General features: G+C 60.5%; 1 protein-coding gene across 12 annotated transcripts in view; it reads left to right on the top strand.

Moving 5' to 3' along the window:
* Espn (espin) overlaps positions 1 to 25410 on the top strand; it is a 29188-nt gene that overhangs the window by 2084 nt on the left and 1694 nt on the right. The window contains exons 2-14 of one of the 12 annotated variants that reach the window (XM_004639625.2): positions 1048 to 1241; positions 9920 to 10106; positions 10185 to 10367; positions 10585 to 10716; positions 12970 to 13171; positions 14053 to 14324; positions 16693 to 16854; positions 16957 to 17149; positions 18720 to 18746; positions 19870 to 20015; positions 20097 to 20363; positions 24825 to 24904; positions 25003 to 25014. In XM_004639625.2, coding sequence (XP_004639682.1) covers positions 1048 to 1241; positions 9920 to 10106; positions 10185 to 10367; positions 10585 to 10716; positions 12970 to 13171; positions 14053 to 14324; positions 16693 to 16854; positions 16957 to 17149; positions 18720 to 18746; positions 19870 to 20015; positions 20097 to 20363; positions 24825 to 24904; positions 25003 to 25014 — 2057 coding nt within the window. Of the gene's footprint in view, positions 1 to 1047; positions 1242 to 9919; positions 10107 to 10184; positions 10368 to 10584; positions 10717 to 12969; positions 13172 to 14052; positions 14325 to 16692; positions 17150 to 18719; positions 18747 to 19512; positions 19652 to 19869; positions 20364 to 22204; positions 24410 to 24824; positions 24905 to 25002; positions 25015 to 25410 lie in introns of those variants that run through there. The other 11 variants (XM_023699508.1, XM_023699511.1, XM_023699507.1 and 8 more) reach the window with 11 other exon arrangements.

The following is a 25410-nucleotide window of genomic DNA, read 5'->3' on the forward strand; positions in this document are numbered from 1 at the left end:
CTCCTTCTCCTTCTTCTTCTTTTTGAGTCACATCTCACTATATATCCCAGGCTGGCCTTGAAGTCTCCACCTCAGCCTTCCAAGTGCGAGGGTACAGCTATGTACCTCCATGCTGGGCTGTTCCTGGGAAACATGAAGGTCTCCCTCAGCTTCCTGGGCTAGGTGCTCCCCGCCCAGTCCTCCCCTCCCCCATTGGGCTGGTTGGCCTTTGTCCCCATCCCCACAGCCTGGCTGATGACTACCAGCCATGCCCATGGCTCCATGTCCCCCGTGCCTTCTCGCCTTAGAGGCCTCCTTTGCATTAGAGCCACGTTCCTTGGCATCCCTGCCAATCCTGCTGCCTCAGCCACATCTGTCCCCACGGTGCCCTCTCCCTGGGCAAGCAGGCTTGGAGAGGCATCACTTCCCTGACCCTAGCAGACTGTGTCCGCTTCTCACAGTGGCCCAGAACCCTGCCCTCTCCCTGCCCACCTCCCCTTGATCCTATTTCTTGGGTGCCAGAATGGTGCCCACTATCCCCAATGCACTGGCCTCAGGGGCTGGACATCCAGCTTCCCTGTTTCTCCTCCCTGCCCAGCAGCCAGGAGCAGGCCACAGCCTCCCCAACAGAGACAAGGCAGGGTGCAGAGAGGATGAAACCAGATTCTGGGGTGCAGCAGGGGTCTCACCCAGCCCCTCCCAGTGGACACCTCTAACCCTTGCTGACTGCCCCACGTCTTGCCCACCTAGGCCCACAAGCATCCTTCACAGGGAAGAAGAGCACAGCCTGTCCCATGGCCAGTGGGTGCAGGAATCCAGGGAGGACACTTTCCTGCCCTGAAGCCTCTGTCCCCTGCGACACTTAGAAAAGGAGGAGAAGAAAACAGCAAGGGTTGGGTGTGGGGCCTTCATTCCAATCCCAACCAGACTCAAACCCCCCCAGGATCAGGTCAACCCCAAAACTATACTACCCAAGGTCTGGCCACCCTATGAGAGGCTGGCAGGGTGCCTTGGCAGCCACAAGAGCAGGTCTGGACCCCAGGACTCTAATAGCATTGCCTCCCACAGGACAAAGACAATTCTGGTGCCACAGTCCTGCACCTGGCTGCTCGCTTTGGCCACCCCGAGGTGGTGAACTGGCTGCTGCATCATGCCGATGCGGATCCCACCGTAACCACAGACACAGGCGCACTGCCTCTCCACTACGCCGCCGCCAAAGGAGACTTCCCCTCCCTGAGGCTACTCATCGCAGACTACCCAAAGTAAGGACCCACCTTGTGCAAGCGTGCATGCGTGTGGTGCTGGGGCTGGAACCCAGAGCCTTGCATATACAAAGCAAATACAGTGTCACTGAGCTAGGCTCCCAGGCCAGGACTTCCTTTTGTTTGTTGTTTTTTTGAGACAGGCATCCTGTAGTTCAAGCTGGCCTTAAACTCTCTGGGACCCTCCTGCCTTAGCTTCCCAAATGCTGGGAAGCATTACGGACGTGTGCCACCATGCCCAGTGTGCCAGACTATTCTAAATTCAGTGACCAGGTCATAGCTCTGTAGTCAAGCAGGAGAGCAGAGCCATGGCAGTCATCAGAGTCAAGGGAGAGTTGCCCCTCCTGCCCGCCCTCACCCCAGACCTAAGCTGGCAAGCAGGACACCAGAGAGCAGCTTTCCTTTCTGGGGTCCCTCGCTAGGGGATGAGATTCTTTGGGCTCCTGGGCTGAGTGGCTGGGCTGGGAGCTCCCAGGGTGGGGGCTGCATGGAGGAAAGGGGCTCCCTGAAGAGTAGGGAAGGGAGGGGCAAGTAAGGTCTTGGTGCACCTGGGGCCAGGAATCCTGGGGAGGCCACCCCGCCCCTGTCTGAGGGACCCCAGTGGGCAGGGCTCCAACCAGAGATGCTTGTGAATCTGAGTTGCTGCCTGGATCTTGAGCCACAAAGGTGAAGCAGGCTGGGAGAGACCTGCTGTCAGGTGAGAGGGCCCAGTACCAGGGCAAAAGCTGGGGTGAGAGGGCCCAGTACCAGGTGCAGGCTGGGAGAGACCCAATGCCAGGTGAGAAGGCCCAGCACCAAGGCACAGGCTGGAGGCCAGGGTAGCCATATGCTGGCATGGCCCCAAGACCTGCCAGGCTGGGCTCCTGCAATCTTCCTTGTCCAGGGCAGGTGGGGCCTGGCTCCGGCTTCCTAGGCAAGGGCTGGCAGGAGGCCCCAGGCCATCAGTGCCCCACCCTCCTGGGAAGGGCTCTTCTCACAGACTCCCCCATCCCTGGGGCAGTGAGGGACAATGACATAGGTGTGGCTTTTCTCCTAGGACAAGCTCTGGTCAGGCCAGTGTCTGGGCTTAGAGGAGGAGCCCCAGAGACACTGAGCTCAGGGTCCAGCCCAGAGCTTTGAGAGCCAGGCCACAGCCCCGAGGCCTGTGACAGCCTCCACAGGGACCTGGCAGCTGCATCCAAGCTGTGTCCTCATCCCCAGTGGGCTCTGTCCCAGCCCCTCACTTCAAGACCAAAATACCAAGGTCCTAAGCAGGGAGGGTCACCCTGCACTCTGGGTGCCCCCACAGCACCTAGCTGGCCTAGAGGGTCAGGCTGTGGGTGCAAAGCCCAGCATGCACACTGTGGGCCCTCTCCCCCAGGGGCTGGCCTAGGCTGCGCCTAGACAACACTCTGGCCAGGCGATGAGACACCGTCGTGGGCTGCAGCCTCCCAGGCCTGGGCATGATTGGGCCCAGTGCCCGGCCCAGGCCAGATGCCCTGGTGGATGTGTGGCCAGTCCCAGGGGCAGCCAGGACTTTAGGGATGTAGACAGTGGGCCAGGGCTCCATGCCCTGCAGTGGCGGCGGCGGCAGCAGCTGTGAGCTGCTGATAAGAACACACTTTTGTGTGCCTGCCAGGCTGGGCTCCAGGAGAAGAGGGCGGCTGGGCCCTGGGGTTGAGGGCCGGTATGACCGCTTAGCATCCTGCCTTGGGGGGGGTGTGAGGGCTGCTGTTCCCCAAGGCTGTGGCTCCCAGGGGTGGGAATGGTGAGGAAAGAGGCCTGCTCTGCTCTTCTGGGCCTCCGGGCCTGCTGCAAAGCTCTGAATTATTCACAAGGGCTCAGCTCTGCCTGGGCCAGTGAGGGAGGAAGGGTGCCCGTACCTCCCGGTGGGAAACTCGATCCCACCCAGGGAGGCTGCGCACAGCTGTGGCCATAGTGGTGACCAGGTGCGGGGGCCACTGGAGGCTGGACAGCCCTGGGAGAGGCCAGCCAGGGCCAGGCTGTGCCTGGGGCGTTAGCCTGGGCTGCACAGTGTAGGACATTTTGCTCCTTCCCTCCGCCAGTCTGTCCTGGTGCATTGGGCCGAATCTTCCCAGGAGCTGAGGGCTGGCCACAGTGACCCTGGAGGCTGCTGCCCTCGGAGGGCCCTCCCTCAGAGCCCCCTGCAGAAAGGGGTCCCTAGCCTGGGAGGCACAGGGCATGATCCTCCTGGTCCTCCTGCCTCTGCTGTGTCAGCCACTGGCTGTTCTGGGGTCTGAGCAGCTGGGACCCCAGGCTCAGCTCAGACTGAGGCTTGGCCCTCAGGGCTAGGGACAGCAGGGAAGCCTGGGCTCTTTCCTAGGATTCCTGGACTCTGCCACTCATACACCTGGACAGGGTGTGGGACAAGCCCACCAGGAGACAGGTTAGGCTCCAAAGAGTGCCTCCCTGCTGAGTGTCTACGGGGGACCTGGCCACAGGCAGCAGGGCCTGGGCCTCAGTGTCACCCTAGCAGCAGCTCTGCAGCCAGCCCCTTGTGCAGGTCGCCTGGCCCTGTGAGCATCCTCCCTGTGTGCAGTCTACATGCAGGGCAGACATCTCTGGCTCACTGCTGACGACACCTGCACAGCGGCACCAAGGGCTGCAGGCCAGCTGCAGGCCCCCGGGCTTGCTGCGCGGCCTTGTGCACCTGCAGGGGTCTTCCTTTTCTCCTTTGTTTGTCCATAGCTTCTGTTGCTTGGCTGAGCCCAAGACAGGTGGTGCCCCTGTGGGCCGATCGGGGGCGCTTCTCACTCTCAGGGACCCACAGGGCTGAGGCTCCATGGGGCAGGGCCGCCCCTGCCTGCTGGGCACCTGTGCTGTCAGGCAGCCTGGCTCATGCATTCTTTGTCAACCCCCTGGCCTGGCCCTGCTTTGCAAAGGTCTGCAGGACAGCAGGACCTGGGGTGGGGCTTGTGCAGGGCCGCGGTAGGATGCCAGTGGCTGTACTTGTCCTAACTCCAGGGGAGGCTCTGGGGAAGGGAGGGCTGAGGCAAGATCACAGCTGGGCTACATAGTAAGTTCAAGGCCTGCCTGAGCTATAAAGCAAGATCCTGCCTCAAAAAGCATATCATGGGGCCGGGGAGATGGCTCAGTGGAATAAGCACTTCCCTGGCAAGCGCAAGGGCCTGAGTTCAATCCCCGGTTCCGAAAAAAAAAAAAAAAAAAAGCACATCATGAGGTCTGGCCAAATAGCTCAGCAGATTTAAGTGCCTGTAAGCAGGCTTATGGGCCTGGGGTTTGATCCCCAGGACTGCCATGCCGGCCCCACCCTCAGGGCATACTGAGATGGCAATTGAGACTGGGCACTGTGATATGCACCTGTAGTCCCAGCTCTTGGGAGGCTATAAACTGGAGAATCACTACAAGTCCAATCTAGTAGTGAGACCCTATAGACCCTTCCATAAAATACAAAAAAGAAAAAAAAAAAGCCCATCATGAGCATCACTGTCATGGATACTGTCCTGCTCAAGTAGCTCCAGGCTGCCTCTGTTTCAGGTCTTCTGCCCTCTCAGCTCCCTTCCCCGCTCCTGCTGGGCTCATGCCACCCCCCTCTGCCTCCATCGAAGCCCAGGCTGCCCCTGCCCTCCTCCCAGTCTGCAGGGGTCACACCTTCTCAGCATGGTCGGTCGGCAGCTGAACAAGCTGTAACCCAGTCCACATGCTTGCCCCCTCTGCCTCCCGTCCCTGTTGCCCTTATTTATCATCCGCTGCCAGTGCATTCCTGGGGCTCTGTGTGTTTCTCGCTGTGACCCGACTCTTGAGCACAGAACCTTTACCTTCCCACTGTGTCCTGGTCCTGTCACCACATGGACAGTGGCTGAATGAGTGAAGAACAAGCCTGGGAGATAACTCAGTGGCATAAGCACCTGCCTGGCAAGAGAAAGGTCCTGAGTTGGATCCCCAGTACCAAAAAAAAAAAAAAAAAGAGTGAAGAGTCCGGAGCTCTGGGCCCTTTCTGATTTGGCTCACAGCTCACTGCATGTGACATTAGATGAAAACCCCTCTCTGGGCCTCCCTGTGCCCACAGCAGGCTGCATCTTCAAGTCCCCCTTACTTGGGAACAGCTTGGGGGGGGTCTCACAGTGTCAGACGAGGAGGCAGGCTGAGCCCACTCTCCGCTCGGATGCACCTCCTCCCTGGTCACCTGTGTCCCTGCCAGCCGACTGCCCCAGGGGACAGAGCTGCTGCCACCCACTCAGCAGCCTCTGATGTGCGTCCAGCGAACACTGAGTCCGGGGCCCACGACAGTTCCGGAGGGACAGCGAGCCCTGGGAAGCCTCTCTCTCCAAGGGGTCAGCAGAAACCTCTCTGAGGAGCTGAGAGTGGGTGTTCTAGAACCTTCCTCACAACAGCAGTGTTTTCCTTGCTCTAAACCTCGCTAGGGATCCGGAAAGATAAGAGGGGTTCAGAGCAGCCCTCCGGCCAGCCCCTGGGGGGTAGAAGTGCATCAGGCCAGCCCCGGAAACGTTGCTCTTTGCCCGAGTCTGATCTGGGGGTAGAAGGGTCACTCCTCGTTACTTGTTGCTCCTTGTTACTTGGAGCAGCAAGTGTGAACGGCCAGCTGGCACAAATGTGGACGGAGTTCTCCAACGCCCCCTCCCGCATTCCATGCTCTTCTTGTACAATCAGGGAGATTTGCTTCTTCCTTACAGTTAGTCCATATAACCTTTCTCCCGAGAGGAGGAAGAAAAGCATGGGATTTTTAAGATCACTACCAGGGTCTTCATTGTTTCCCTTGTCGAGGGTTATTTGGGATCCCAATTTGTTAGGCCAGGTTCTGCCTGGTCCATATTCTGCTGGCTCCGAGACTGGGCTCCACCGGCAGAGGGGCCTGCCTGAAGGAAAGGCTTCTGACACGGTGGGCTGAACGCAAAGAGTGGGGAGGAGCCGAGCCAGGCCACGCCCTCGACCACGCCCCCTCAGACTAGGCCCCGCCTCTTAATAGCCGTCAGCTGTGGCTAACCAAGGTCCAATCACTTTCCAAAACCCTGCCTAGCCAGGAAGCTAGCTCATTAGAATAAGTGCTGGGGGGGGGGGGGCTGGTGAGTTGGCTCAGTGGTCTAAAGCACCTACTTAGAACAAATTTAGCAAAGCACAGGGACCGCGGTTCAATCCCCCAGCACCACATGCCAGCCAGAGCTGGCCACACACACAAAATAAATAAATAAATTAAAAAAAAAACAAAACAATATTCAAAAAAAAAAAAAAAAAAAAAAGAATAAGTGCTTGCCTGCGGAGGGAGGCCGCCTGTTAGCTCAGTTGTTTAAGTGCCTGCTCACGTAAGCGCAGTCAGGTGCTGTTTAATCCCCACCTCCACCTGCTATCCCAGCTCTTGGGAGGCTGTAATCAGGGGGATCATGACGAGTCCAATCTAGTAGGGAGACCCTAAACACCCTGTAAACCCTTCCAAAAAAAGAAAACCCTGCCTCTATCTAAAGCACTCTGCGGGGCCTTGCAGAGTGAGTTGGAGGGTGGCGGGGAGCCGAGGCTGTGGCAGGGCAGGAACGTGGTCCTGCGGTGGCTGCAGTGGTCAGGACAGGAACTTGATGGGCTGCAGGCCCAGAGGTGGCCCAGAAGGCAGCGACTCCTGGCAGAAATGGTGCCTGGAAGAGGCTGGACACCCAGGCCAGCAGTGGGCACCTCGTGGCTGGCCCTTTCGGGCATAAGGAAGAGAATGGGCTGGGCCCACCTACCACACGGGCTTAGGAAGGAAGGGACAAGAAGGGGAATCAGGGCACCACCATTGCCTGAGCATGGGACACAGCCCAGAGCCAGGCTTCCTGTGGTTTGGTGGTGGGCAGGAGACTGACGGACAGCTGCAGGGTGTGAACAGCAGACTGGGCTCACATGTGCCCCTGCCAGCTCACATCAAGTGATCTCAGCCCCCCGTGCCTCAGTCTCCTTGTCTGTAAAAGTGGAGCCAGACCACTGCCCACCATGCAAGGCCCTCACCAGAGTCAGAGGAGACAACGTGGGCAGCGTGCACATCGAGGTGCTGGCAAAGAGAAATCTCTTTTTATTGGCACTGTCATTCACTCATCTCTCTAGGGACTTTCTCTTTGACCTCATTCTTGCCCCATTCCTGTCCTGTTCCCCAGTGGGTGGGGAAGGAGCTCTCAGGCCACACCAGAGAAGGCCAAGGCTGGCTGCTCCCTTCACAGGTAACAGCAAATCTGCTGTGTCCTTGGGCTTTCCAGGCAGGAGGCTCAAGTCTTGAATAGGGAACAGGAGTGCAGAGGTGGGAATGCAACCGGGGGGACAGGCAGGGACCTTTGCTGAGGCCTGGGACCTGGAGCGGCAGCTGGCAGGTGTGGACACCACTGCCCCTGCTGTCCGGGTCCTTCTCCCACTGGCTGTGCACCCCTGCCTGATGGATGGCTGCCTACCAAACAGGCGTGCTGCCGGCAGGGATGCATGCACATCTGGTCCCTACTAAATGCACTGCCTCGGGCCCCTCAGAAAGACCCCTGCGGACCCTGGGATGACCCCCTGCAGCCTCTGATCCCTAGGACCCTGGCACCCTCCGTGCCTTGGTGAAGGGGTGAATAATTCAGGCTACCGAGTGTAGGTCATGAAATATTCATCAACCGTTTCTAACTGCAGCAGGAGTGAGTGTGGGGGCGATACCACCCCAGGCCAGCGTGGATCAGAGGATCGACAGGTGGCTGGGTCTGTGCTCCACTGGCGAGGAGTGTGGGGAGCTGAGGGACAGGCAGGCGCAGCCCCTGCCCCCAAAATGTACTGAGAGTGCAGCTCAGGGGGCTTTGGCTAGGCCCAGAGAGCCACGGACTCCAGGGGCAGGAAGCGCATGGAGTGCCAAGGCTTTGGGGACAGGCCGAGGTCTTCCGTGGCTGCTGTGAGGGGGAGGAGGTTGGCGTGTTGATGCGATTGGGGGTGAGGAGTGGCAGTTAGGGAAGAATGGTCTGGTGGGTGGGGGTCACACCTGTGCCTGACAGGGCACATGGACAGATGCAGGGAGGATATGAAGAACTGAGGACCCAGGACCTAGAACCCACCAGCTCAGTGTTCACCTCAAATTTATTTATTTATTTATTTATTTATTTATTTATTTGTTTGTTTGTTTATTTAGCAAAACAGGGGACTGACCTCAGGGCCTTGCGCTTGCCAGGCAAGCACTTATTCTACTGAGCTATCTCCCTAGCCCCTCACGACGACCTTAGATCCCACGACCAAGCAATTCCTGGGTTGGGGTTGGGTGTGGCCGACTGTGGTAACTACACTCTGGGGGCCCGTTTCCCTCAGCCTGCCTACCACAGTCCAGGACAAGGGACAGCAAGAATGGAAAGCTGAGTCCCAGCTGCCCCTCCCACTCCTTCATGCCTACTGCATCCCTGGTCCTGGTCCCCCAGGGGTGCAATTCTTAGGTCATCTACCAGCGGCAGACCTGTGGCCACACCTGGCCACCCTTGCCCATCTGAAAAAATGAGACAGACTGCGGGCTTTAAGAGAATGCCCAGGGCCTGGGCTGCAACTCTGCACAGTGCCTGCCCAGATGTGAAAAGCCCCAGGTTCAAATCTCAGCACCCTACTCCAAAGCAGTACTGGCCTGCCAGCCCAAAGGATACAAACCTGTAATCTTAGCTGCTCGGGAGGCTAGGCGAGAGGACTCCAATTTGGACGCCAGCCTGGGTAACTTGGAGAGACCTTGTCTCAAAATATAATAGGGGCTAGGGATGTAGCACTGCTGGATTCAACCCCAAGATACAAACAGAACGAACAAACAAACACACACACACCCTGCTGGTACACCCTGGAAGTTCTTCGTATAAAGTGGCCATTCCATACTGTTGCTCCACTAGTGACAATGGCAGGAGCCAGGATGTCCAGTGAACTGAATCTCAGATATGTCATATGTTAGTATAAATGCGTCCCCTGCAGTGTCAGAGATGCTAACACATGACTTGCTATTTAGCTGAGGCTGAGGAGTCCCTAGGCACCCTGGAGTTTCTGTGGTAACCCTGTGGTTTCTGTGTAACCCTGCCACCTCTGCTACTCAGAGGCCCAGCCTCTGATGACCAAGCATGAAGGAGGAGGGGCCCTGGGGCTGGCCTGGGGAGGGGTGCAGGTGGGCAAGACCTGCACTGGCCAAGAAGCCAAGGGAGGACTCATGAAGGAGGGATCTGCCCTGAGTCTGAGAGAGGAGGGCTCACCATGCACTGCAGGTGGAGGGACACGAGCAAGAGCACAAGGGACAGACAGCGAGTTGAGGACGCATGGTGACTTAAGAGTGGCTTCAGAGAGAGACGAGGCCAAGTCCCAGTGGCCAAGCGGCCTCGGTAAAGGGCGGGGCTGCTTATTCCAGGCAGGAAGCACTGAGTCGGGCATTTTATATACAAAGGCCTTGGAGCCGGGTGTGCGTGTGCATACCTGAAATCTCAGCATTCTGGGAGGCTGATATAGGAGTGTCCCCAGATAGTTCCCCTGGGCAACTTGGCAAGATCTTGTTTCAAAATTAATAAAAGGGCTGGGGATGTAGCTCAGGGCGGAGCCAGAATCCAGAGGGAGTGAGGACAGGCCATAATGAGGCCCCCTCCAGCCTGCTGTCCCAGGGCCTGGTCTGGAGTCCCCGCTCCCTCGACGCAAGGAGAGCAAGGGGGCTCTGGAGGCGACAGGCGATCCGAGCCCACGCCCAAGGTGGCCCTGCGTCTCCACAGGGGAGTGAATGCCCAAACCAAGAACGGTGCCACGCCCCTGTACCTGGCGTGCCAGGAGGGCCACCTGGAGGTGACGCAGTACCTGGTGAAGGAGTGCGGCGCGGACCCGCACGCGCGCGCCCACGACGGCATGACCCCGCTGCACGCCGCGGCGCAGATGGGCCACAGCCCGGTCATCGTGTGGCTGGTGAGGAGGGGGCGGGGCCTGGGCGGGGCCTGGGCGGGGCCAAAAGCTCCTGGCGCCCAGCCCCGCCCTCCCGCCCAGGTGAGCTGCACAGACGTGAGCTTGTCGGAGCAGGACAAAGACGGCGCCACGGCCATGCACTTCGCGGCGAGCCGCGGCCACGCCAAAGTGCTCAGCTGGCTTCTGCTGCACGGCGGCGAGATCTCGGCTGACCTGTGGGGCGGGACCCCGCTGCACGACGCCGCGGAGAACGGCGAGCTGGAGGTCTGGCGGTGGGGCGTGGCCAGGGAAGTGGGGCGTGGTTAAGAAGAAAGGGGCGGGGCCTGGACAGCCAGAAAGGCGGGGCGCGGGCGTCCTCTGCTGGCGAGGTGCTCTCAACACATCTCGCCTGGGATAAGGACACAGATAAGTGTGCACACACACGCACACGCACGCACCGGCCCAGCTCGAAGCCAGCTCCTCATCAGATCCCACCCCACAGTGCTGCCAGATCCTGGTAGTGAACGGCGCGGAGCTGGACGTCCGCGACCGAGATGGGTATACAGCCGCTGACCTGTCTGACTTCAACGGCCACAGCCACTGCACCCGCTACCTGCGCACCGTGGAGAACCTGGTACGTCTGTCCAGGCGCGGCCCGATGAACCATCTCCTTTCCCGCCCCTCTCAGGCTAGTGTCATATCCTTAACCAAGGAGGAGACTGAGGCCTGGCGACACTGGGAGTTGGAGCCATTCAGCCCAGAACCACCACCCTCTGGGGAAGGAGGGACAGCAAGGGAGAAGAGGGTGAAGAGTTAGAGAAGGAGCCAGAGAGAATCAGGGCCATTCAGAGAAGACATGAGGATGGGAGGTCCAGGGGTTCGAGTTCACCTGCCCCCAGGGAGCACCTGCCCCTGAGGGAAGTGGTGCTAGTGTCCCTTTTCACAGATGGGTAAACTGAGGCTCCAGGACACCCAAGGTCACACAGCCAGGAAGTGGTGAAGCCGGCCAGCCAGGCCTGGCCAGGGCCTCCCTCTGCTGACTGCTACCCCGCATGCTCGCTCGCTTGGCCATAAATCCACCCCGGCAGCCTGTGTGACTCTTCGAAGCTTTTATGATGGTTGCACAGCTGTGAGGAGACTCTCCGGGACTCGGGCTCAGGGCTGGGTGACTGCACTCAGGACTCTGCCCCATTGGGTTGATTGCCATGAATCTTGGGCCGTGGAGGTGGGAAGAGGTGGGCCTCAGGTACCCTCAGAAGGACGCCGGCCACCAGAGGGACTTCCGCAGGATGGCTCTGGGCTATCTGCCAGCACTGAAGATGGCCCCACCCAGCAACCTGATGAATGTGCGAGCTGAGGGTCAGTGTGCAGGCGGGCTGGAGGAGAAACAACCCAAAGGCCTCCTGGCCTGGAGGTGGCGGTAGTGAGCACCCTGTCATGGGGGCAAACAAGCAGCAGCGGATGCTGAAGGGCCTTTCTGTGCCAGATGCGGGCTCCTTCCCACTGAATCTGTCTTTGCTGTCTGGCTGCAAGGGTGGCCTGCTATTGCCCCCCGACAGCCCACCAGGCTGCAGCTCTTTCCAGTGACAGCCCAGACATTGAATTCTGACAAGAGCAGGTGTCATCTGAATCCATCTTTACAGCAGTAGGAACTGTGTGCACCTTTGGCATTTACAAAGCACCAAGCCCTGGCACTTTTAAAATCTTTTTTGAAGCCAGGCTGGTGGTGCATGCCTGTCATCTCAGCACTCAGGAGGCTGAGGCAGGAGGACCACACGTTCTAGACCAGCCTATCTACAAAAGACATGACCTTTTCCCCATACACAGGGCAGGTGGTACCATGTTCCCATTTATAGGTGAAGACCCTTAAGTGGCCAAGGTCACACCACTAGCGAGTGGGGACAAGGACATGCAAAGCCACTTTCCTAGCCTGCACAGCCTGGGTCCCAACCTCTGTTGTCTGTAATCCACCAAGGTCAGGGCTGGGACCCTTGGACCTACTAGTGCTAGCCAAGGGAAGGGCACCCTCATGCCACCCCTATGCCTCCCGGGCTCCCATGGCTTATAGGGAAGGGGCAGGAGCTGGCCCCTTACCCAGCAGGCCTAGCATCGCAGTGTCAGCTCCAAGCCACCAAGGATGCTGGCCCAGAAAAGGCAAACACTCCCAAAGAGTCCCTAATTACAGGGCCAATGAGCGTGGCTGCCGAGCGGTTTCCTGGTACCAGGCCTGCCTCCCTGTCCCAGGGGACCTGTGACACTTCCCAGGCAGGGAGGGGGCACGGGGCAGGGAGGAGTAGTTCTGGGCAGGAGGCAGTGGAGCAAGCGGTCTTGCAGGCAGCAGGGACGCCATGGGCAATGTAAGCAGGGCCCCCACCTCAGCCCTGTCACCTTCAGGAGGGGACAGATGTAGTGGGTGGGAGGCTTGGCCATGTGAGCTGCAGCTGCCTATCACAGCTGAGCTGGGTCCCTGCTCCCCAGGGCCCATCAGGTAGGTGGGCTGGTGTTGGGCGCTGGAAGGTCGGAGAAGTAGACAGGGTTTCAACTAGATGCCAGGGATGAGCCTGACCCTAACTGCAGCCCCAAAGCCCCGTGCTTGTTCTGAGGAGAACCTGGAGCATGTCACTTGTCCCCTGGGTGCATCCCAGGCCCCTTCTCAGTTGTCTCCTCCCTCCAGAGTAGAAAGGGGTCAGGGCCTGTGGTCCTACTGCTGGGGGTTGGCCATGAATCTTAGCCTGAGAACCTGAGCCCCTCTCAGGATGGGGAAAGAGAGTTGGAGGGAGGGACATGGTTTCACCAGGGTCTCAGCCCAGGCTGGCCTGAGTGGGACCTCAGCCCTGCAAGCACTGCTCTGTGGGCCCAGCCCCCTTTGCGTCCCCTCTGTCCATAGAGCGTGGAGCACCGCGTGCTGTCCCGGGATCCATCCACAGAGCTAGAGGCCAAGCAGCCTGACTCGGGCATGTCCTCACCCAACACCACCATGTCTGTCCAGCGGCCGAACTTTGACCTCAGTTCGCCTACCAGCACCCTCTCGAACTACGACTCCTGCTCTTCCAGCCACTCTAGCCTCAAGGGCCAGCACCCTCTGTGTGGTGAGTGGGCCGGGAGGGAAGAGGGGGGAAGCGCAGAATGGAGCCGACCACCAGACAGCCATGCCAGCAGCCAGCAGCCAGCACCCTAAACCTGGGGAAAGGACGCTGTACATGTATGTGCTCACCCCACACCTACATGGACCCGCATGTGTATGCTTTCTCCACAAAATCCATGTGCACCCTGCACATGGCTCACTGTTGTCAGCTACTCACACCTAGATGTGCACACTGGCACAGACTCACAGCCAGGGTGCAGAAAGGATGCTTAGACACACACCCAGGCAGGTGCAGCCATATGTACACACCCACATGACACACCAGCCCACAACCCTATTTCCACACTAGAACACACACACACACACACACACACACACACACACACACACACCCCATGTCTACAGACTAACTCATGCAAATTCGTGGGGCAAAGAATCGCGTACACAATGCCTCAGGCCTGTGACTGCCACATTCAGGCCACATCCTGAACATGAATGCCACCCACCTGCCATGGCTGCTTCCCACTGCCAGGCAGGGGCGCAGAGCTGGCAGGGTACCCAACAATACCTGGGTGTGGCCACCCAGACTCCTGCCACCTGCTCAGAGGAGCCACCCTGGCCCTGGCCAGGGGGGCCTCTCCTGCTGGCATGGCCTGAGCTCAAGGCCCCCGTGCTTCCCCTCTGCACCTGTGCACACCCTCTCCCTATGACAATAAGCCAGGAAGGGGGGACCAGGTGGCACTGCCAGAGGCCGCAGTGAGCCATGCCAGGGAGCACTCCTGAACCAGTCTTGCCTCTGCAGGGCGTTTCTAGGTGGTGAGGAGTCTCGGTCCTGGGGGACAGCCTCTGCAAACTCCCCAGCCTGTTTCTCACCTGCCTCCCCAGGGCTTCCGGGTGCAAGGGCTGCAGACATACAGAACTACATGGACATGCTGAACCCGGAGCTAGGCCTGCCTCCAAGCAAGACGGGGAAACCTACACACCCTCCACCGCCCCCCAGCTTCCCTCCACCACCTCCACCCCCAGGCAGTCAGCAGCCCCCACCCCCACCGGGCTACCCAGCTCCCAGGCCCCCCTCGGCGCTGCAGGCAGCTGACATCTACGTGCAGACCAAGAGCAAGCTCCGCCATGTGGAGACCGAGACCCTCAGAAAGGAGGTAGTGAGCTCTGACTGCCTGCGCCCAGCGCTGCCACTGGCAGGGGGGAGATGGGTGCAGCAGGATGTTCGCGGCCTGAGCTCTGGGGCAGCTCCAAGGGTGCAGGAGGTCAGAGAAAGCTGCTGTGTAAGTGGGCAGTGGTGGCTGAAGGAGTGAAGATCCCGATGGCCACACCAGGAGCTGGTCTGTGCCACCACTCAGGCAGTGGCAGGGTAGTCAGGAGTGGAGGGGATGCATGCAGGCTGCCCTTCTGAGACACATGCATGCCTGAGGCCCTGGGCTCAAGTGGAATGGCACCAAGGGGCATATATGCCAAGCAGCATGGCGTGAGGTTGTGGGCCAGGGGAGAGGAAGAAGCTGAGTGGACCCGAGCTCCCTGGGCATCTGGTGACAGATGGCACTGAGGGCAGGAAAGCAGAGATGGCTGGGGCTTGGGGCTTGAGCGCCTGTGAGTAGGGGAGCTATTGCCTACAATGGGTGCTTGCAGGTGGAGCATGCCTTGAAAAGGGTGACAGCTTGTGGGCACAGTTAGCATAAGCATAGGACCATTAGCCAGTGGACTCCAGAGGCCCGGGAGTGGCAGAGGTGATGGGTGTCAGGTCAGGTCGGGACAGCTCTGGGAATCCTAGGCAGGAGGACCAGAGAGGGCGCTGGGGCACCAGCCACAGGGACTGGGCAGGGCTGGTCTGAGAAGGGAGGGGACCAGCTGAGACCACAGGTGGTCAGGTGTGCAGAAGCAGCTGCTGCCTGGAGTCCTGCAGCAGGACAGACCCTGTAATTCTCTCCCCAGCCCAAGGCAGGCCACCATGGGGTGGAGTGGTATAATCTGTTTGTTCAGGTGACAATGTCCCCAGGGGGAGGGACCTGTGGAGGGGACACGAACCTGAACAGGGACTCCACCCACTACCAGACTAGACATCAAATTCTCCTTTCATCTTTAGAGGAGGTTTCTTGGGCACAGCTCTGTGTCCCAGGTCGAGGCACATGGCCCGACCCACAAGCAGGAACAAGTGCCTGGCCAGCACCCACTCCCCACCCCACCCCTGTGCCCAGCCCACAGTTGCTCAATCCTCGTGCCCCTCAGCAGTATGTGCGTGCAGAGCCACAGGCTCTGGGCCTCTCTACAAAGGGCCCTTTGTGTGCCCCTGCGCCCTCAGCACGGAGCCGAACTTAGGGAGGCAGCAGGGTCGTGGCAGCCAAGAGCTCCTCCTGGGCTGCAGGGGGCCGCTGGCCCAGAAAACGAATCCAGCGTGTCACGTTCCCTGAAACGTGAGCCTGGCCACGGGGGTACAGAGGGTCCAGGGCCATCAAGGGGACGCAGGGCTCTGGGGTGGGCAGGAGGCAGCCTCCGCGCGGTCACTCGGCCTTTGGTCTCATCGACTCATGTCCCTATCCCTGCGCTGGGCTTAGCGAAGGCAGCGGCAATGGGGCGGGACGCTGCACTGTCACCCGAGCTAGCCTGGTCGCCCCTGAAACTCGAGGCTTGGGCGCGGGTGTTGGTGTCGCTTACGCAGATGGCGATGCTTTCTAGATGCGGGAGGGGAAAGGTAGGGGCGCGACCCGGAACCGGGCTGAATATAAGAGGCTGCGCCACGGTCAGGTCCTTAGCCTCTGGGTACAATGGGGGGGCGGTGAAAGAAGGTCGGGGTGACAAGGTTTGCTTAGGGAGACAGGCACGGGGCGGGGCCGCGCCTGGGGGTGGGACGGAGCCCGAGCATCCCCGATGGCGGGGGCGGGAAGGCTGCTGCGGCCCGGGTGATGCCAGGCCGCGGAGCCCATAGGCAGGCGGGCCGGCGCGCGGGCTGGGTGGAAACCTGAGCGCAAGGATCGGGTAACGCAGGTGTCGGGTCCGCGCCGCCCCCGCGCCAGGTGCACAGCGGGGGCCACCAGCAAAGTCGCAGGTAGGAGCAGCCCCAGGCCCGCGCGGCGTGGGCCCTTGAGAGAGCAGAGCCTAGCGGGGCTCGGGCTCTCTGTCGGGTTCCCTCTGCGCCTGGACCCCGTTGGAGACGGTTTGGGATCCTGGGGGCGCGCACGGGTGATCGGGCGCGGGGTGCTGCCAGGCTTTGGGGGAGCTGCCCCTTCTCCGGCTCCCCCTGGCGTCGGGGCTGGGCCACCCCGCCCCCAGGCCCGCCCCTTTTGGCCTCCGTGGGGGCCCCCAGGTGCCCTTCCTTGGCGAGCGCCCAGCACCCCTCCCTGCGGGGTGGCCGAGCCTGTCCTTCACTCGGGGCACTCGTGACCCTCGCCCTGTGCCACCCTTAGACCATGGGGGTCTAGAGGCCGCTGGCTGCGACCCCGGGGAGACCCGGAGCCCGACAGGGGGCGTGGGGGTCTCTGGTGGCCAAGCCCATTGACCACTGTCTTCCTGCAGCCCTCCTCGCACGACGGCCACCACGGGCTGCGCAGGCAGGACTCCGGCCGTAAGCCGCGCGTCTTCAGCAAACAGCCCAGCACGGGGGACTACTACCGCCACTTGGGCCGCCGCCCAGCCGAGCCACCGGCCGTGCACCCGGGCATGGCTCACAGTGAGGAGGTGCGCGCCCGCCCGCCAGCGCCCGCTGCCGCCGCCTCCACCCGCCCGGGACCCGACCCCGCCGCGCGCGCCTCACTCGCCGGCCCCCCCGCACCCCCGCAGGCGACGCCGCTCCCCGGGAACCACGTGCACAACGGCTGCGCCGCGGACCCCAAGGCGCGCAGGGAGCTCCCGCCACCTCCCCCGCCACCGCCTCTGCCCGAGGCCCTGAGCTCGCCGCCGCCCGCCCCGCCTCTGCCCCCGGAGGGCGCGGGCCCTGGCTGCGGGCAGCGCCGCTCCTCCTCGTCCACCGGCAGTGAGTAGGGGCGGGCGAGGGTGGGGGCGGCGCCAGCCCTGGAAGGGGAGGGAAGTCTAGACACCGCCCCCTCCCCAGTTGCTGTGCCCGCCCGAGTCCTTACTCCCGCCGCCCCTGCCCCAGAGAGCACTCGGCCCTAACTGGGCTCTGGGTGGCTGCTCTCAGGGGCGTCCTAGCTCCGGGGCTGGTGTCTTGAGGAGCAAAGAGCTCAGAGTGGCACCACCTTCAAGGGGCCCCGACAGCTGGCAGGCCGCCTTGCCGTCCTTGTCCCGTCTGTCTTTCTCTTCCCTACTCTCTTGCTCTTCCAGACTTATGAGGTTTCTTCCTAGGCTGATCCTGCCCCTGCCTTGGGTCAGCCAGGGCCTTGCCAGGGGAATGGGGCTGGGCTTCCTGCTGACTCCCCTGAGTATTTTCCCTCTTTTACTGGGGACTGAACCAGGGCCTTTGCACTGAGCTCTACCTTCAGCTCCTTTTTATTTTTTGAGACAGTCTCACTAAGCTGCCTAGGCTGAGCGGGAGATGGCTGTACTCCTCCCTAGCCTCCAGAGTGCTGGAGTGAGTGAGCAGGACTCATGGTCTTCTCTTTAGTAGGATGGGGCACTCAGGGCTGTCACCAGCCTGTCACCAGGCTGGATCTGAGGATCCTAGAGGTTGGAATAAGGTGCTTAACCACTCTTCTGTAGCAGGTGTGCTAATTTGTCATGGAAAAAGAATTTTCAGGACACATCAGAAAGAGGCATGAGACAGGTCTGTTAGGAAGAGATATTAGGATACACCAAGAACGGGGTGTGGGCACCCAGAGAGATGGGGCTCATTAGAGTTGGAAGCTGGGAACATGAATAACTGTTTTGAAGGGTGGGGGAAGCTCGGAAAAACAAGGCCTAGGCCCCAGAAGGGTTCGAGCCCATTCCATAGATACGGGCATGTTTTGTGTTTTTGTTTTGTCTTTTGAACTTTTTTTGTTCACCCAACCTGCTCCTTTATCTTGGGATCAGCCTCCTGTTCCTTACTGTCCCAAAGTTAGAATTTTAGTATCCCTAAAGAATTTTCAGTATGCTGGGGCTGACACGGAAGGAGTCTAAACTTGGCTCTAGGCATACATTGCCTTGGATAACCAGCTGCCTTCTGGAAACTGCAGTCTTCTTAAAAGTACCATCTTTTTAGTTATGGTTTTCATGTTTCCTTTCTACTTGTCTTTTCTTCTGTCCTACCTCCCTTGCATCCCAGCCTGTCCTGGGCCACCCAGCATTGGGGTCCCACTCAGTGGCCCCATCTCAAGCCTGACTCGGAGTCCGTGGTAGGACGCCCACCCTGGCCCAATGCAGTGCCAATGAGGAGGCCCTTGCACAGAGTGCCAGGGCCGGCAGCAGCCCTGTGCAGCCTGGGGTCCTAGATGGACCACCCTTGTGGGGCCCCAAGCACCCAGAGCCAGAGTTACAAGGGCAGGAAAGCTCCTCCTCTCTCCTCACCCCCCCACTCTCCCCGGCCCTCTCACTGTCCCCTGCTGTCCCCCTCTCATCTGGCCCCTTGCTCTAAACTTCACGGTTGCTTCTCTCCTCTCGGTTCCTAGAATTGAGAGTCCTGAGACACAGGAAGAGTGAGTAGCTGCTGGGGGCTCTGGCTGGGGCTGAGGCTGGGCGGGGGCTGGGGGAGAAGCTGGCTCGCACGCCGGGAGAATGCAGCAAGCAGAAGGGGCCAGGACTGGAGGAAAGGGCAGGTCAGGGGCCTGTAGGCAAGGGACCTGCGTGCCACCAAGGGCCCCTGCACCCGACACATCCCCTGTACCCCCACCACAGCAACATTCGGGCACAGCATTTTGCACCTGGCTGACAGCTTTGCCTGATAATGAGCCAGCTGCTCATTCTCTTTCCCTCTTTTCCTCTCCTTGTGACACTCTGGCATACCCAGCCTGGGCATCCAAAAGCTTTGGGCCGGTTTTCTTTCTTCCCCTCTCCAGACCTGACTACTTATTCGGGGCTCCAAAATCAGCCCTCCCTATACCCCCATTCACCTCTGCCAGCTGCACCGGAAAATGCAAACTGTGCCCAGGCATTTGCATGCTGGCCACCTGGCTCCGCTTCCAGGGTGCCCTCTCCCATGTCCTTTGTCAGCACCTCCTTCCTTCCTGGAACCCCCAAAACTCAGCAGTGCTTGGCCATGCTATGCTTCCCGCTTGCAATCAGTGTGTCTGCCCGTCTGTCTGTCTGGGAGTGTGGGCACAGAGAGGATCAGCTGGGTGCTGACGCTCCAGGTCCTGAGTCTGTATGACCAGAGGTGCCCCAGTCGGCTCGGTCCAAGGGTCACTGGGCTGTGCTGAGACAGGGGGAGAGGGCTGGAGGGAGACTCCACCCTGCCGGGGCAGAGCCAGGGCTGGGGACGAAGGTCAAGTGCCCGGCTCCAGGTAGTGTTTTGGAGCTGGGCATTGAGTGGCTGGAGTTCCCAGGGCCGGCCCAGGAGCCAACATGAACTCCCAGAGGCCTCTAGGCAGGGGCTCCATACACTGTGAGTAGGGTTATGAGGACGGTGGGGCTGTTATGTGTGGGAGCAGTGGGTTCACCCCTGGGTGCCCTGACAGCTACCCAGGGGACCCCAGAATCTGGAAAGCTGCCTCTGGGGCCAGGGAGGGCCCTACCCATCCAGACATGGGAAGGTTTCAGAGGGGCATTGGGGGTGCTGGGTCCTGGGCCCTGCCCCCAACCAGTGCCCCTTCTCCATGGCAGGCACCAAATCTTTCAACATGATGTCCCCAACGGGTGACAACTCGGAGCTACTGGCTGAGATTAAGGCAGGCAAAAGCCTGAAGCCAACACCACAGAGCAAGGGGCTGACTACAGTGTTCTCGGGCAGCGGGCAGCCAGCCTCCCAGGTAGGAGGCAGGCGAGAGCCCCGCTCCGGCTCCCCATGCTTGCCCAGTGCCAGTGCTCAGCGCCGCTGCTTCTCCCCGCAGCCTGACTCTCCGCTGCCACCAGTGTCGCCCGTGCCATCTCGGGCCCGGAGCCCCACCCCACCAGCGGCAGGCCCCCAGCCCCTGCTCAACGGCACTGTGGTGGTACCAGCACCGCCCACCACACCTGCTCCAGGCGTGCAGCTGGACGTGGAGGCACTCATCCCCACGCATGACGAGCAGGGCCGGCCCATCCCTGAGTGGAAGCGCCAGGTGATGGTGCGCAAGCTGCAGCTGAAGATGCAGGAGGAGGAGGAGCAGAGGCGGAAGGTGGGTTGGCGGCACTGCCCAGAACACCCTGGGGTCTGCGCGGCCCCGGCAGCTCCTTCCCCATGGCACCCCTTGGCCTGCTATGGCCCCGCAACCTCTGACAGCACTCACTGCCTCTGAAGAAAACTGGGATGGCAGGACTAAGCCCCCAGGACTGGTCCGATCTCCCCAGCCCCAGTAGTTTGCCCTTTGAAGCGAGGTGGCCGTGTGCCTTGGAATCCTCTGGGACTTGTTTACAGGCCCATCTGGCCTCTGGAAGGTGCAGGAATGGAAACTGCATTTCTAACAAACTTCTGGCTTGGGCTGATGGCATCCTGAGGACTTCGGTCTCAGGCAGACTCTGTCCCTGCCATGCCACTGTCCACATCTGCAAGATGGGCTGCACATCTATAGCTGATGGTTCCCATTCATTTGAGCAAACAGTGTTCCCAAGTGCCCTCTCTGTGCTCCACGCACTGCTGTAGCCTCGAGGGGTTCAAGGTGAACATACGGAAGCCTGCCTCCTAGGTGGCTGCCCCTGTCTGTGTTGATAAGCAGTTAAGTGCTCCCCAGGAGGTGGGACAGGATGGTGGGAGAGAGTGGCACCTGAGGAAACAGCTGGGTCTATACCTTGGCTGCTGCTATGGTCAAGAGCAGGGGCCTGGCTGGCCCTAAACTGGCCACCCATTGGGCTGGGGGCAGCAGTGTCTGAGGCAAGACTTGGAACTTGAGCAAGAAGTGGCCTGGGGAGGTGTAGGGGGAGGGGAACAGGGGTGCTGGAAGTCACAATGACTATGGCTGCGGACTGGACTGTGGGGGCTGAGCTGGAGGGGGCTTTTCCTGGGGCAGCAGGCAGCCCAGGGGTGCTCATACGGGGAAGTGGCAAATGGTATTCATACATGGTGATCCAATTGAGGGACTCATGATGAGCTGGGAGGCCAGGGGGGTGGGGGGTGGGGGGTGGTAGGCAGGCTCCAGAATAGAAGAGCTGGCACCTGAGAGGTGGCCTAGACGTGAGAAGAGAAAATTGATGAGTGAAGAAAAAGAGGAAGGGCCGGCGAGATAGCTCAGTGGACTAAGCGCCTGCCTGCTTCGGCAAGCTTGGTCTCTCATGGTTCACTGGCCCCACCCCTGGGGCGCCCTGAGCCAGAGACTGAGTCCAGGCATGGTAGCACACGCCTGTAATCCCAGAGTTGGGGAGGCTGAAAACAGGAGGATCACTACAGAGCTGCGTAGTGAGACCCTGTTCCAAATACACAAATGAAGAAGAAAAAAAAAGAGGAAACTAGGTGTGGTGATGCACACCTGCGGTCCTCTGGAGACTGAGGCAGGAGGACTGGCAAGTTCAAGTCCAGCCTGGGGGATTTAGGCCCTATATCAAAAAGGGTGGTGTGTGTGAGCCCTGTCCAAGCACGTGGGACACTGACCACTGGGGTACCCAGCACTGGCTGCAGCAGAGTCTGGGAAGGGTCAGCGGCCCGCCTGAGAGGTCTTGCAAGGATTTGGGCTAGAGTTAGCCGACCTTGGCTAGGGAGGGGGCTCCAGGCTGCTCATCGACCACACCTTTCGCATGCTCCTTGGATGGTGTAATGAGCGGCCAAGCCAGCGAGGAGAGCCCTTCTGCCGGCCCACCCTCTCCGCCTTGCAGCGGCGCCCAGCGGACCAAGTGGACACTGCCCAGAGTCCAGAGCCGAAGCTGGAAGAGTACCATTGCCGCCTCCTGGGCGCGGCCTGTTCCTGCGCACGCAGCAGCCCCGCGAGCCATTACACCACCCAGGACATGCAAAGGTTCCCTGGCCCCGCCGAGGCGGGGCTGGGCCAGAGGGAGACGCGCCTCCCCCCTCTCTTGTCTCCCCGCATAGCTGATGTCAGCCAGCCGGTGCTGCTACCCCCCGGAGGGCTGGAGGTACGTCCGCGAGCGCGACGCCATCCTCGGGCCCTTCGGCGAGCTCATGACTGAGACCGACATCCTCCGCATCGAGCAGCAAATAGAGAACCTGCAGGTGCTGCACAAGGCGCAGAAGCTGGAGGCGCGCCTGGAGCAGCTGGAGCTGGAGCTGGAGCAGCTGCTGCCCATCTCCGCCGCGCTCTCCGCGCCGCGCTTCACCGTAGACCCGCGCCGCATGCAGGGCCGCGCCACCAGCCTGCCCGCCTGGTGCAGCAAGATCTCCAAGCTGCTCAAAAGCATGGCCTCGCTGCTGGGGGCGCTGGGCGGCCGGCCCGCACACCTGGCCGAGCTGCTGACCGCTGACACGGGCCAGCCGCTGGCGCCCCTGCCCGACGCGCCCTCCAGGCCTGGGCCTCTCTGCCTGGGCCGTTCACACTCGCTCAGCTGGTGCCGCGAGGCCGTGGCGCGCGAGATCCTCGAGTGTGGCGTTTCCGTACGGCATCTCCGTGCCTCCTACGAGCTACGCGCCCAGGGCGCAGAGCCCGCGCGTATTCCACGTCACGTGTCCCCATCACTGGCCAGCAGTCCAAACCGAGAGCCGGTCCTTGAAGAGGACTATGTGGAGGTTGGGTCCAGTCAGCCCAATGCTGCCGTCAGCAAGGGCTTGCTGGCCACCGAGGAGCCTGTGGGAACCCCGGATGATCCCGCAGAGGCTCAAGACAATCAGGAGGCGGTGTCAGAGTCTGAGCAGATGGCGTGCAGGCCGCCGCCGTCTGCCGACCTGCCCGGCGTGCAGGACTACATTGACATGCGCAAGGAGCGCATCGTCTACCTCTTCCTGGAGCACTGGCGCAGGTGGACCTTTCGTGGCCCGGGGCGCCATGCCCAGGCGCGCCTGCGCAGATTGCTGCCTCGAGTGGTGGCTGCTGGTGCAGATCCCAACCCCGAGAGCGATGACCTTGCTTTCCAGCAGCCAGCAGGCGAAACTGAAGCCTGCAAGCCAGACCAGCGGCTGTTGCACCTGCTGAAGCAGCGGCAAGTGGTAGGCAAACTGCTGGGCCACTGGAGGAGCCTGCTTCGGCAGGTGCCCGCACACCAGTCCCAAGGCCTGCGCCTGGCACATGGCCTGTACTGGCCTGAACACTTCCTCCCGCCCCTGGACAGCGGGGCGCCCCGGCGCTACGACAGCCTTACGCTGGACCTCTTCATGCTTGGCTACTTCCAGCTGCTCGAGATGGGTCTAAGCCGGGAGGAGCGCAAATTCCGCCACCTTCTGTGCTATGAGATGTTTGACCGGCTGGGCAGCCACCCCTGGGAACTCATCCGCCTCTTCCACCGCGTGGTGATGGAGGAGGTGGAGGCCGGTCGGCGAAGCTGGAACGATGGCTTCGAGGATCTCAGATGCCAGTTCTTTGGAGACAACCCAGAGGCTGAGCCGGCCCAGGAAGAGGTCAGAAAGGAAGAAGAGCAGGAGGAAGACGAGGAGGAGAAGGAAGAGGAGAAGACACAAGGGGAGGAAAAGGAAAGGGAGGAGGAGGGGCCCAGTGAAGATGCTGCTCCAGCACACCTGGAGAATGGACACAATGGGCAGCCTGAGCCTGCAGGCCCTGAGCCACAGCCCCCACCTGCCGCACCACCCCCAACCTCAATCTCAGGCCTGCCTCCCTCTGAGGCCCCTGCGGAGGACTCCTTGGAGTTGGTGTCTGAGATGGGCGAGTTCAGCAACGAAGACATCTGCCGATACATCGACCGCAGCTTCTCCTTCTGGAAGGAGAAGGAAGCAGAGCTGTTTGACATCTGAGCTGGTGAATCCAGAGTTAGCCCTCAAGCATCTTAATCCTTGGGTGCCTGGCTTGAGCCCTGCAGAGGCCAGAAGTGTGCAGAAAAAGCCCAATGTGAAAGGCCACATGCACAGGTCCCCTGGAGGCAGGATAGGGGGCATTGGCCCAGCTAGAAGGCCATGGCCATGGCCTGGCTGGGATGTGTGTGGGGTCAGGTGGCAGAGCTGAGCAGCCTCTTGGAGTGAAGCACAGTGGGCAGCCTTGTGGTGGTGTAGTGCTGTCCCTGTCTCTGGTCGTTCACTGGAACCTGTGGCTACCTCCTTGTCCACCTGTTCAGGTTTGCGCATGTGTGATATGTATAGACCCTTCCTCTTCTGTAACATCCAAGGAATAAAACACTTTGCTGGAAGCTGCTTGTCTTGGGTCCCCCACCATGATGTCACTGCAGTTCCACAGTGGTGACTGGCATCCCCTCTATTGGAAACAGGGCAAGCATGGGACAGGTCTTTCCCAGGAGCCCATGGGCAGCTGAGCCTCCCAGAGCTAGCCAAGTGTATGAGATCTCAAGTCTGCATCTGCTCAGAGATCCTGGGTGACAGTCCTATCACCTGTCATCTGTCCACCTGTCCCCCTTGTACAACCTACACTCTTGTCTCTATCTGGTGCCACCTCTAGGACAGGGACTCTGGGGGCAAGAGGCTCCTTCCATCTCTACCATCGAGACTCCCAGAAGCCCTGTGTCTCACTGGTGTGAGAGTGCAGTCCCCTGGGCTCAGCCTGTCAGGGTCCTGAAGTTCTGTGCTTGTGTTTCAGGAGGAGGAGGAGGAGGCTCGGCTGGCCAGCCTGCCTGCCTGGAGGCGGGACATCCTTCGGAAGAAGCTGGAAGAGGAGAGGTGAGCTGGGGCTCAGGAGAGAGCCGTCCCACCAGCAGGGTGACTGCTTTGTCCCTACAATGGTGGCACCAACTAATGCTGTCTCTTTCTCCTTCCAGGGAGCAGAAACGGTGAGTGCAGGGCTGGCCCGAGCCTGCTGCCCCTCCCCTGCCCAACCCGAGGCTTGTCCTTTGGCCCCCTCATCCAGCCCTCCCCTGGCCACATCCAGTCATTCAGCCTGTATAGCATGACCTCTGTGTTCTTGGTAATACCACCAGACACCTCTCCCCCAGTCATTTAGCACCTGTCCCCGAGGTCAAGCTCTCCTGCTCTGACAACCTCGTTCCTGAATTACTCAGTCCCTGTCTCCTATTAACCTAACCTTTCTACCCCACGGTTCTTCCACTTTAGGACCAGTGCCTTCACCACCCATCCTCCAAGTTGGTTTCTTCCCTGCCAGTCTAGCCCAGGGCTGTCCAAAGGAAGTACAGGATGAGTCACAGGCATAATTTTACATTTTCTTAGTA

This window comes from Octodon degus, unplaced genomic scaffold, assembly GCF_000260255.1.
Source record: "Octodon degus isolate 3935 unplaced genomic scaffold, OctDeg1.0 scaffold00113, whole genome shotgun sequence".
NCBI classification, from domain to species: Eukaryota; Metazoa; Chordata; class Mammalia; order Rodentia; family Octodontidae; genus Octodon; species Octodon degus.